This window comes from Lissotriton helveticus, chromosome 2_2, assembly GCF_964261635.1.
Source record: "Lissotriton helveticus chromosome 2_2, aLisHel1.1, whole genome shotgun sequence".
NCBI lineage: Eukaryota > Metazoa > Chordata > Amphibia > Caudata > Salamandridae > Lissotriton > Lissotriton helveticus.
In genome coordinates this window covers 503,621,911-503,635,398 of record NC_136060.1, presented here as the reverse complement: position 1 = coordinate 503,635,398, position 13,488 = coordinate 503,621,911, and the positions used below count along the sequence as shown (strand labels likewise).

Below are 13,488 nucleotides of genomic sequence, written 5' to 3'. Positions count from 1 at the left end.
GCCTTCTGTCAACAACCCGTGTGGGCATGTGTTGCCAGCTGTTACGCCAATCCTGTATTGGCATATGTATGACATCACCCGAGTTGTATAGGATACGTGGTACTGACCCCCTCATTGTCCCGGTGCTCTTGAGCATTGCTGCACAGGCGTTTATCGTAAGCACACTTTCTCCATGTTTGGAGGAGGATGGCATTTCTCCAGTAGGGGTAACCTAGCGGGGTTTGCCTGCTGCGCTTGTTGTGACGGGTTGGTTGAGTTTCAGGGCATGTGCTGTTACGTCTAGGGTGCGATACGAAGCACCTTCAGCAGTCAGGGGCCCCCGCTCTTCTCGTCATTTCCTGTTAGTATGTCCTCCCGTTCTGGGGATGGCTACACTATGGTTGTAAGGACTAAAAGACCTAGGGGTATCCGCAGATAGTGGCGGGAGGCCTGGGTGTCTCATTAGGCATGTAAGGTTCATGCCAGCATCAGGTATCTGCGAGGTGGTAAGGGTCCACCGCTCTACCGTCGTCCTGGTCTTGTTCAGTTTGACTGACTAGATGCTCTGCAGAGCAAAGATTGCAGGTTTTTTCCCCGAAAGCATGGTGGTGGTGCCATGAAAAGGTTCACCCAGCGTAGGGGTCGAGGCGTGTCCAAACAATGACATGTGTCAGGACTAAGTGAAGGGTTATTTGTAGGAGGATGGTGTTCCCTCACGCCTGTAGGCTTAGACCTCCTCCTGCTCGCTTGAAAGAAGCACTCATGAGCAAAGGTTGCAGGTAGTAAAGGTTGCAATGGTGGGGGGCCTGTGCGGCAGCGGGTACCACCGCACAGGCTGTGGCGGAGTTACTGGGCGATCCGGAAGAAGAGAGGTGCAAACGATGTACTTCAGCGGGCACATAAGGGTGCCAGAGCCTAACCTGTAACCTCATGGGAGGTGCAGGAATTCGTGTCGGCGCCCCAGTAGTCCTTCGGGCGGTTGTGGGCCTGTGCAACCGGGGGTTTGCCTAGTCACTCCAAGGGGCGTGTCAGTATTTATATTCTAATTGTACAGCAGTTGGGTGGTTCGCCACTGTGCTGTTTGGCTCAACAGGCGGGCAGGTGGTGAGAATGCAGCCGGCCCGGGATCGCCCGTAATGTTTACCCACCTTCATTACATATGTTGTATGTAATAAACCTGCAGCAAATTTTTCCCAAACTAATACGATGTCTGTGTATTATTTTGCACGTTTGGGGAATGTGGGGGCGGGGGATTTCCTGTGGCCCTGATGTGACTATGCGCCTGCCCGAGGCCACGCAGTGGCCATAGAGAGGGCGGGCCACTAGTCTCGGAGGGCTGTCCCGCCCCCAGCAGGATGTTCAGCTTCACCTCCTCACTGGTTGGAGGAGGCGGCTGGCGGTGATTCACGTCCGGGGCGGCTGGGAGGGGCCTCCATGGGTACTTAAGTTCCAGTACCCCGTTGGAGGGCCTCTTTGCCGCTCCGGACGCCGTCGTGAGCTCGTCGGGACACTCTTTTCCCTCCCTTGCCTCTAACCCAGAGTGTCTGTATGAGGGAATTGTGGAGGTTTGTTAATGTGTCTATTTATCGTTGCAGGTTGGAGTTAAGCGGAGTTACTGGGCGATCCGGAAGAAGATAGGTGCAAACGATGTACTTCAGCGGGCACATAAGGGTGCCAGAGCCTAACCTGTAACCTCATGGGAGGTGCAGGAATTCGTGTCGGCGCCCCAGTAGTCCTTCGGGCGGTTGTGGGCCTGTGCAACCGGGGGTTTGCCTAGTCACGCCCCACAAGGGGCGTGTCAGTAGTTATATTCTAATTGTACAGCAGTTGGGTGGTTCGCCACTGTGCTGTTTGGCTCAACAGGCGGGCAGGTGGCGAGAATGCAGCCGGCCCGGGATCGCCCGTAATGTTTACCCACCTTCATTACATATGTTGTATGTAATAAACCTGCAGCACATTTTTCCCAAACTAATACGATGTCTGTGTATTATTTTGCACGTTTGGGGAATGTGGGGGCGGGGGATTTCCTGTGGCCCTGATGTGACTATGTGCCCAGGCAGACAGCATCCTCGATGCTGGCACTGTGAGCCCAGATGAGTCTGCCCACAGTAGCGGCTCGTGGTGGGAGTGCTGCGGGCGGTGGGCTGGGCGGGGGAGGAGCAGAGTGTGGGTAGTAAACTACGGAATACGGCCGATTAGAGGTAAGTAAACAAACAAATAAATAAAACGAATTTCATTGCGCGCACTTCATTGCCAAATACGATGCAGCCTTCATAATGAAATTTGTTTTGTTTATTTATTCGTTTACTTACCTCTGTTTGGCCGTATTCCGTAGTTTACTACCCCCCACCCTGCTCCACCTCCCCCGCCCTGCCCCACCACCCCGCAGCACTCCCTCCACGAGACGATACTGCCTGCCCACCCCTGAGCTTGCCAGGGAGACAGGATCCTTAATGCGGGCACCGTGAACCCAGAGGAGACTTGCCACCCCAGAGCTGTGCCCAGGCAGAGAGCACCCTTGATGCTTGGAGGATGCTGAGTACAGCACGCGTTATCATAACCAGCAGCAGTCATGATAATGACAACTTCTGTGATTATCACTTCCTACCTGTGGGTTTCTTGGGCACAGGCTGGTATTCCTCCATAAGCTCTGTGCCCACCTCCTGCCTGTGGCGCGAGCTAATGAGTGTTATTGAGCGTCTTCTGGTTCCCCAACCTGTATTTAATTCTTTAGCTCCCGGAAGGTTCTCCTCCCCACACACCTTGTGAAGCTAAAGACAAGTGCTGGCCTTGCAGAGAAGTCCTCAATGTTTGCAGAAATTTTGAGGGGTGCCATATATTCATGGGATTGGCACCATGCGGAGTGCCATGCTGAGTCATGCCCACCCGTGGAATGGCGAATGGTGCGGCACAGTGCTGACTCCGCACATCCGGCGCAGTGCGGATGTGCAACGTCAGCTGACTGAGCCTACAAGTCACTGAAAGTGATGTGTATACAGCGGCTTGAGACCCTCAAAGGTGATTTGCAGCGCTTTATAAATCCTGATTGATCAATTGATTGATCGATTGATTGATGTCACGGGATGTGTAGAGACAGTCATGCAGGGGAGTAGCTTGGTCAGTAAGATTATTCAAATTTCCCAACAACCTCTCCGGCATATCTTGATAGAGTACATTATATGAGAAGCAGGACATGAGGGGGCTTTAGAGGCAGTGTAGACGAAAAGGAGTGTGGATTGTTAGAGGTATTTAAAACACAATATTTTGTAAACGTATCAACATTTTTTAAGGCCTTTCAAACAAACGAGAGAGTGTGTGTGTTTTTGTCAGTGTGGACGAGTAAAAATCCCAGGTGAAATCCGACAGACACCTCACAATACCCGACTGTAAGCACTTGTAGCCAACTATTTACCACAGAATACATGTTTAGGGGGGTGTAAAACCCCACACCCCCATCCCCCGAAGCTACGCCCCTTAGTCTCGGGCACTGCGGTCGATGGATACAGGTGTAATGTCCGGCGGGGGAGTGGGTGGACACCTGGAGGAACGCCCCATGTGGTATGGGTGATTACGACTCCGCGTGCAGCTTAACACACTCTATTAAGAGCCTTACAATATAACATAACACTGCTCAACTTCAGGTAGCACAAACCATGACACTGAGCAACTCAATTCAATTCAACTTAACAACAAAACTCAACATAACACAACACATCGCTAAACTGTGCAAGACAAGAGAACACAGCTCAAAATAAACCAACTGAAAGAAAACACAACTCATCCTACCAAAGCACCACTCAACACAACCCAATACAATGAAACCCAACACAACCATCCACAACACAACCTCAACACATCACAGATTAGCACAACAGAACTAAACACAACAAACTCAGGATAACTAGGCACAACACAACTGAACAGGACACAACCCTAACACATCATAACTCAACAGAACCCAACTCAATTCATTCAATCCCAAGTCAAAACATAACACAATGCAAACCAATCTAACACAACACCTCATGCGGTGCTTGTTTAAGGTATTAAGTGGTGATCTCGACACATTGATAATGCTCTGAGTGCCTTGAAGCAGAAGGTGCAAAATTTTGTGCCCTGCCTGGTAGAGGGCATTAACGTTACAACCACAAACCCCTGCTGGCAAAAGTTGTGTGTTCTCTTTCCTTGAAGGAGAAGAGGTCAGGCTTAGCACAGAGGATGGCAAAGCCATGCGCATAGAAGCCAGAGTACATCCCTGTAGGATCCTCGCTGGCACGCAATGACACCCAGTCCAGTGACACAGTCACCAGAAACTGCCACTATAGCTGAACAGTCACCAGAAACAGATACAAACCTCCTGGTCGGTCACAATTATGAAGGATAAAACAACAGGCGTGCTTGGCCACTCTTTAGATGGACCTTACAGGTGTCATGGCGGAACCATGTACTGCTCCCTGAGGTCTGGACACCAGACACCGAGACTACAGGCGGAGGCCAAAGGTCTACATGGAGCTAAGCCACCTGTAGGAATGCTACCACAACAGCCCCAAGCTTTAGGAAGCTGCCATGAAAGAGAACTCTCACAGTCTCAAAGAGGAAGTGGACACACCTGAGTAGCAAGGGATGCTCCCGCAGGACTGTCTCTTACCACTTACCGGCAAGTAAAGGACCAGGAACTGCAGGCATCTGAAAGAGAAGAAAGAAACTATCAATGGAAGCCATGAGGCGAAAAGAGGCTGGAACATAAATTGTTTTTTGTTTGGAGTTTTATACAGCACAAACTTGACGCGAAGGTATCAGAGCACTTTACATGAGCACCAGTTACGCTACTCAAGGACACATTCATTTTTGTTAGGCACAGGAAAATTACGTGATTTGCCCAGAATCACAGGTTGTTGAGAGTCGATGTTGAGCATCATTGCAGAGACTCGAATCCGGTTACCCAGATTTGAGATCGATCGCCCTAGCCGCTAGACCACATCCTCTCCCCAATATTTTATTTTATTTTCATTTTATTTAATGCAATTCTATATAGCGCAAACATTACCCGAAGGTGTCAGAGCGCTTTACATAAGAACCAGTTGCAATACATAAGGACTTAGGATTACATGCGTTACATAAAAGATACAAACAGAAAATAAATTGCAAATGTACCAGTTAAAAAGCCACACAAGGAAGAGCTACAAACAGAAAAAATTGCAAATGTACAAGTAGTAAAGTCACTCAAGGAAGGGATACGAATGGATATACTCTAAGAGTCACATAGGAATGGTAGAGAGTACAAAGGTCTACTGCATATACTAGTGGTTAGAGTTATTTCTATATACATAGGGAAGGGATACGAATGGATATACTCTAAGAGTCACGTAGGAATGGTAGAGAGTACAAAGGTCTACTGCATATACTAGTGGTTAGAGTTATCTCTATATACATAGGGAAGGGATACGAATGGATATACTCTAAGAGTCACATAGGAATGGTAGAGAGTACAAAGGTCTACTGCATATACTAGTGGTTAGAGTTATCTCTACATACATAGGGAAGGGATATGAATGGATATACTCTAAGAGTCACGTAGGAATGGTAGAGAGTACAAAGGTCTACTGCATATACTAGTGGTTAGAGTTATCTCTATATACATAGGGAAGGGATACGAATGGATATACTCTAAGAGTCACATAGGAATGGCAGAGAGTACAAAGGTCTACTGCACATACTAGTGATTAGAGTTTACCCTATATACATAGGGAAGGGATATGAATGGATATACTCTAAGAGTCACGTAGGAATGGTAGAGAGTACAAAGGTCTACGCATATACTAGTGATTAGAGTTATCTCTATATACATAGGGAAGGGATACGAATGGATATACTCTAAGGGTCACATAGGAATGGAAGAGAGTACAAAGGTCTACGCATATACTAGTGATTAGAGTTATCTCTATATACATAGGGAAGGGATACAAATGGATATACTCTAAGAGTCACATAGGAATGGCAGAGAGTACAAAGGTCTACGCATATACTAGTGATTAGAGTAATCGCTATATACATAGGGAAGGGAATGGATATACTCTAAGAGTCACATAGGAATGGTAGAGAGTACAAAGGTCTACTGCATATACTAGTGATGAGAGTTATCTATCTCTATATACAGAAAAGCAGAGTTAAGTGGGGTCGGAGGGGGCACGGAGTCACAGCACCAAGGGAGGGTGGGAGGGATACAAGGGTATGGAGAAAAGGCAAATCAGTGGATCGTCAAGGGGGAAACGAGGGAAAAGGGTAAAGGACAAGGGAATGGACTAGATGGCGGGTCAGTGTCCAGAGAAAAGCGGCAGAGAACAGCAGCAAAATGATCTGGCGCTTCGGATGAGCCGGAGCTGCCCGAAACCCCCACTCATCGCCTTGAGACCCTCACAGGTGAGTAGTGCGCTTTACAAACGCCTGATTGATTGAGTGACATCAGTGGGTCTGTCTCCGAATTTCCTCAAGCAAAAAATTTGGTCGGTCAGGGCTTCTCTACAAGACTCAATTCCAGACTAACACCTTCCTAGCACTCTTCCACAGACCTAAGTCAACCCCGATTCGAGGCACTAAGCTCCTTGCGGGCGGATCTTCTGGCATTCAAGTTCTTTCTCTAAAGAAAGGGATCTGAGGAATCAATTGGGTCCGTATCAAAGAGCAACCAAACCTCAAAAGTAAAATTATTCCCAGTAAAATCTTTTATAATGAGTGAGACAAACAGGAGCCTTCCGGAGGTGCCTTGAGGCAGAACAGGAGGAGATGTTACCAGGTGAATAATGGCGCAGAGAGAAACCAGTTGTACTGAAGCAAGATGGCAGGAAGCAGCAGTTATCACATCACCTACTACAATGACCATAATGCATTGAGACTTCAGCATAAAAGATACTGAGCCAAGGACTGGGTGAACTTGTGAAGCAGTAGAGTAACTGCTATATACAGAACCACAAAAACCATATTGCAATTGAAGAGAAAAAATAGAGGAAGGACTGTTAAGGTTGAGAAATACTCTGAAAAGTTATCAGGGCTGGTTCCATGATGTGAAAATACGTTACGTGTTTTCGATCTTAAAAGGCATGTTGCTATCCCTCCCTTGTCTTCACATTTTTCTAATACTTACTTTCTAAAAGTGGTATTTTCAAACACAGAATGTCAAAACCAACTTCACTAAAAGATGTACTTCATCATTCTGAGTTCAGACATACTAAATGTGTTCTTCTACTATGTTCCCTGGGTCAGTTATGATTATAAGATGTTATAATCAAACTACCCATTCTGGCCTATGGGGACAGGTGGCCTTGCAATAGTGAAAAACGAAATTAGCTGCAATTCACTATCGGGACATGCCACACACATCAGGGCATGTCCTACCTATTACATACAATGCACCCTGCCCTTGGGCCTACCTTAGGGGTATCTGATATGTAGAAAAGGGAAGCTTCAGGGACTGGCAAGTGGGTGCACTTACCAAGTCAACATGACAGTACTAGACTGCACACAGGCACTGCAATGGCAGCATGAGACACACTTTACAGGCTGCTTCTGTGGGTGGCACAACCAGTGCTACAAGCCCACCAGAAGCATTTGATTTACACCTGGGCACACACGGTGCACTGTACTAGGGTCTGACCAGTAAACCAATTAAACCAATCATGGAGTCACAAATCCATTACACCAACTTACAATAGGGAGCACTTTCATTATGGCAGGGAATAGCAGTGGCACAGTGCCCAAAGCATCTAGACCAGCAAAAACATAGGAGGCAACAGCAAAAAATGGAAGGGAGACCCACGCCAATACTGCCAGCTCTAACATATTCATTAGATAATTTGATTTGCGATCCCACTAGGATTTGCTATTTTTAAATATATTCTTTTGTACATTAGTAATTGTGATATCCCAATTGCAATTAGGTGAGAATTGTAATGTGGAAATCGCAAGTCCATCATTCTTGTACATGTGGCTCTGTGTGTTAATGATCCCAGGTACCAAACTAAGCACAGCACACCCTGTGTGTTTACCTCGCAAGACAAGTACTCTGTTCTCACTGTGACTGTGAGCGCCATCATGGCTGTTGCCGCTTCCCGTCTGAGTGGTGCAAGTTATTCCCAGTACACCAGAGACAAAGGTAGGGCTGCTAGTGCTTCTTGTCTAACCATTTCCCATTTCACTCACAAGATTAGTTTGGTTTGTGGTGTTGGGTCTCGCCGTGGCAGCGCTCGCGCTGTCTCCTCGAGACATGCTGTATTCAGGATATATGGACATGAAGCTCTTCTCACTGTCTGTCCATCTTTTGAATTGGCTCCTGTCCTTTGTAAATGGGGACTTTTCATTGTTCAATAGTCTTTGTGGTCCCTCCCATGAGGACACCCCTGGTACAAGTGTTGCTACTCAGTACGTTTTAATTACAGCCTCCGAGCACTATTTTCTTACATGGCTTTCTCCTGCCTGCTGTAGGAGACACTCTCCTGCAATGCTTTTTTATTTTTAATGTAACCAGCACGGCACACCTCAGCTACCCCAATGGCAGCCACACCTTTCTTTTATTTGCAGCGCCGAAAGCGGCTGCACGCTCTTTTTTTCAGTTTATTTACTTTTGGGAATATGGCGCTTCTCCCTCTTCAAGTTTAAATATCCTAAGCTAAAGCGCAGGTACTATGAGTGCTTCAAAAGTAAAGAAATGGAAAAAAGGTGTTTTTTCTATTTCTTTACTTTTGAAGCAATCGTGGAACCCGCGCTTTAGCTTAAGATGTTTAAAGCTAAAGCGCCAGTGATTCCCAGGGTCACAAAGTCTTGTAAGTCTGGGAATGCATAAAAACTATGGGAGTTGTGTGGGAACACCCACGTAATGCCCATGGAGTGCCTACCCAAGGCAGAGTAATGCAATGCAGTAACTTGCGCTATGTTGTTGTGTTACTCCATATTTTTGGAGCCACTCAAAGTTACGCAAAGAGGTTTTGAGTGGCTTCAAAAATATGACTTACAGCTTGTGTAGCTGTTGCACCACGTTATGTTATGTTATGTTATGTTATGTTAAAAACAATTTATAAAGGCACGTTCAGCGAGCGGTTTCTTGGCGCTTGACGTTGTGTGGCACAAGAGCAACAAGACCTGGTCATATATATGGCCCTCTGTTTACAATACTCAGTTCTCTACTGATATCAACTTCATTTCTTAATGTAGGTTTGGCGTGTGTCGGGGGTTTCGTACTGATAAAAGCTGTCCTTAGTAGGGCATTTGTTTTGGAATTGGCATTCACTATTTTATCTTTCTCTCAACAGTGGTATACAGATTGAACACTGTGCTCATTAAGGGTTTCCCATATATCTGTGGTTGATTGTTAACGTGAACTACGTACCTGTAAAGTGCATGGTGTAGGGTCAATGTTGCACACAATGCATGTTTTTAACACCTAAGAGAGTTCTTTCTGTGTTGGTAGTAATGACGCCTGATTTTCTCCTGAGCTGTTTTGTGGTCACTGTCAAACCTATGATGCCACAGTAATTTATACAGCAATATGTGGGAAAATGAATCTTGATGTCATCAGTAATGTCATCAATAAGGTCATTTGAGATGTCATCAGTGATGTCAAAATGATGTCATAAATGTTGTCATAGAACATGTCATGAGTGATGTCACATTTGAGGTCATAAGCAGTGCATGGCGGGGCGCAAGTTATAGTCAGCCCTGCTAACTATAGCTGGTGAAATTCTGTAGTTTTTTAGTTCACCCTGTTAATGTTATTACTGACATTTTCACCTAACTATAATATTACCTTTACCTTTGGTTTTCTCAGTGAATTTCTACATTATTTTTTTACGTAAAGTAATACTGAATTACTATATTCAATGCAACCCCCTGTCTGCGGCCAGGACCTGTAGACAGCAACCCCCCATACAGCCAACCCAGCATGCGCACAGCATTAGGGGGTTGGACATAGGACCCCATCCCCCAGGGCTGTTTCTTATTAATTAAAAGGAAGAGGCGATGCGTGTCCTGTAACGGGGAAGGCCTATCCATGGGTTTGTTTAGGCCCCAGGGACCCCATTCTATGGGCCCGGTGTAGTTTTTATGGGGTGGGGGGCACACTGACCTCTTCCCTAGGCCAACTTTAGCATTGGCGACCCATCCCCTGGCGCCCGGCAGCATTTTTAGGGGTCGATTTCAGCCCAGGGGTCCTCATCCTTAGGGCCCTGGCACCATTTAGAAGGGGAGGGACACGCGACCTCCCTCCACAGGCCAAGTTAGGCCCAGGGACCCCAAACCCATCCCCTGGAGCCCAGCGTTAATTATTAAGGAGGGGGGCATATGGGCATATGGGCCTATAGCTAGCACTTTCACAGTGCACAGAGTTATCATCCGTGATATAATTTCAGATGTTGCAGTGATGTTACGGATTAAGTCATAGAACATGTTGTTAGTGATTTAATATGTGATATAATTAGCAGTGCACGGAAGGGGGCGGGTTATAGTTTTTTAGGGCTCAGAATACTAAAATATAAAAAGCAGGCCTATTGAGTTTATCAAGATCAGCACATCTACGTACATAAATCAGACCTATTGGCCTTGTAAACAATTCATCAATAACTATAATCAAATGCATATGTTGCACATTTACACATTGTAATCTTTAGTAATAGTGATTGTCAAAAAATATTTGCAATAAAGCATTTTTTTAAATAAACATTGGTACTGTTGGATCCAAACATATCAATTAAAAGCCCTTCAGGGCATCACAGGGCACTCCTTACTTGGATCATTGAATAATACACCAGAGGCTCCTGCCGCTCGTTTATTATTCTTTTTTTGGGGTTTCCCTGTCCCATCCTGGACACTTAATACTGACTTTGGGACTGCGGGGTAGATCCAAGGCCCCCAGCCCCTGCTAGCAGTCACAGCCATTATTCCTTTGCTCCCGCCTGGGCGGAAGCAGCTTTTTAGCGTGATCCCACCAGGTGGGAGCAAAGTTGTGTTCTCAGCCCAGGAGAGTTCTGGAGTTGGAATCCCAGGGACACTGCTTGGATTGGGGCCGATTGATGGGGTCCCTGTGGTTTCTCCAAGGCTTGGGGAAGGAGCCTACATGTCCACTTTCCCTCAATTTAAAAGTCGGCTCCAGGGGGGAGTGTTCTCCGGGGCCTCTCTGAAGCTTGGGAAGAGGGTGGTGCACCCTCCCTCCCTTAAATATCAATGTAGGTCCCTAGTGGATAGCGTCCCCAGGGCTTTCTAACAGCTCAGAGAGGAAGGGGGTACATGCTCCCTGCCTAGAAACACTAACTCTGCCAACCCCTACCCCTGGTTGAAGAGGGCAGAAGCCAGCCCTCTTTTTACCGGGTCCTGTGAATACGGTCCCTCTGGTGCTCCCTCCCCCAACCCTCTAGGCCTAAGGGAGCAGAGATATCCTTATCCTGACCCCTATATTTTTTTTATTATTTTTCTAGGACAGGTTACAATGGGCCCGATTCACAGAATGAATTTAAGACTCAATCCTAAACTTACTACTTTCGGCATTCACAGTAGTTAGGATTTTGTCTTAAGTTTGTCTTAAGACAGACATAAGAAAGACTTAAGACAAAATCCTAACTTCTGTGAATACCAAAAGTAGTAAGTTCATTCTGTGAATACCAAAATAGTAGTAAGTTTAGGATTGAGTCTTAAGTTCATTCTGTGAATCGGGCCCTTAGAGTCCCCGAGTCCTAAAACAGCTGCTGCCACATATTTTTTGATGTGGTGGTAGTCAATCAATCAATCAATCAATCAATCATGCCATTTGTATAGCGCACTACTCACCCGGGAGGGTCTCAAGGCGCTTGGGGGGAGGGGTATGCTACTGCTCGAACAGCCAGGTCTTGATTTGTTTCCTGAAGGCGAGATGGTCCTGGGTCAGTCGAAGGTGGATGGGGAGGGAGTTCCAAGTCTTGGCAGCCAGGTAAGAGAAGGATCTTCCTCCGGCGGTGGCTCTTCGGATGCGTGGTATGGCTGCGAGGGCGAGGCTGGTGGACCGTAGCTGGCGGGTGGGCGTGTAGAAGGTCAGGCGGTCGTTGAGGTACTTGGGGCCCAGGTCGTGGAGAGACTTGTGTGCGTGGGTGAGGAGCCGGAACGTGATCCTCTTGTCGACGGGGAGCCAGTGCAGGTTCCTCAGGTGGCTGGAGATGTGGCTGCATCGGGGGACATCCAGGATGAGTCGGGCGGAGGCGTTCTGGGTGCGCTGGAGTCTTTTCTGTAGCTTGGCTGTGGTTCCGGCATAGAGGGCGTTTCCGCAGTCCAGTCGGCTGGTGACGAGTGCCTGGGTGACAGTCTTCCTGGTCTCGGTCGGGATCCAGCGGAAGATCTTGCGAAGCATACGCAGGGTGTTGAAGCACGATGAGGAGACAGCGTTGACTTGTCTGGTCATCGAGAGGGAGGGGCGCAGGATGAAGCCCAGGTTGCGTGCGTGGTCGGTTGGCTTGGGTGCGGTGCCCAGGGCTGGGGGCCACCAGGAGTCGTCCCAGGCGGAGGGCGAAGATCCCAGGATGAGGACTTCCGTCTTGTCCGAGTTCAGTTTCAGGCGGCTGTCCTTCATCCACTCGGCGACGTCTTTCATCCCTTCGTGTAGGCAGGTTCTGGCGGTGTCGGGGTCTCTGGTGAGGGAGAGGATCAGCTGGATGTCGTCGGCGTAAGAGATGATGTTGAGGTTGTGCTGGCGTGCGATGGCTGCGAGAGGTTTCATGTAGATGTTGAAGAGGGTGGGGCTGAGTGAAGATCCTTGCGGGACGCCGCAGATGACTTCGGTGGCCTCGGAGCGAAACGGGGGGAGGTGGACTCTTTGTGTTCTTCCGGCGAGGAACGAGATGATCCACTCCACTGCCTTCTCTTGGATACCGATGTTGCTGAGGCGCTGGACTAGGGTGCGGTGGCAGACCGTGTCAAACGCACTGGAGAGGTCCAGGAGGATGAGGGCCACTGGTTCCCCCTTGTCGAGCAGGGTCCGGATGTCGTCGGTGGCTGCGATGAGGGCGGTCTCGGTGCTGTGGTTGGCTCTGAAGCCGGACTGCGAGGGGTCGAGGGATCCGTTCGTCTCGAGGAAGGCGGTCAGCTGTCTGTTGACGATCTTCTCGATGACTTTAGCAGGAAAAGGGAGGAGCGAGATGGGGCGGAAGTTTTTGAGATCGGTGGGGTCCGCTGTAGGTTTCTTCAGGAGGGCGCTGATCTCGGTGTGCTTTCAGCTCTCCGGGAAGGTGGCGGTGTTGAAGGAGGCGTTGATGATGTTCCGGAGTTGGGGTGCGATGGTGGAGTCGGCCTTGTTGAAGACGTGGTGTGGGCAGGGGTCGGTCGGTGATCCGGAGTGGATGGTGTTCATCGTGCGGGCTGTGTCTTCGGTGGTCACCGTGGTCCAGGTGCGAAGGGTGGCGGTGGGGGGCGTTGGTTCGACGGTTGGGTGCGTGGGTGGGGCGCCGAAGCTGTTGTGGATGTCGGCGATCTTGCGGTGGAAGAACGAGGCGAGGGAGTCGC

The 13,488-nt window shown here is 48.2% G+C and overlaps 1 protein-coding gene across 1 annotated transcript in view; it reads right to left on the bottom strand.

The window, feature by feature from the left end:
• Positions 1-13,488, bottom strand: part of LOC144821692 (fibroblast growth factor 18-like) — a 106,954-nt gene that overhangs the window by 35,156 nt on the left and 58,310 nt on the right. The window contains exon 2 of the mRNA XM_078678911.1: positions 4,635-4,665. Coding sequence (XP_078535037.1) covers positions 4,635-4,665 — 31 coding nt within the window. The remainder of the gene's footprint in view (positions 1-4,634; positions 4,666-13,488) is intronic.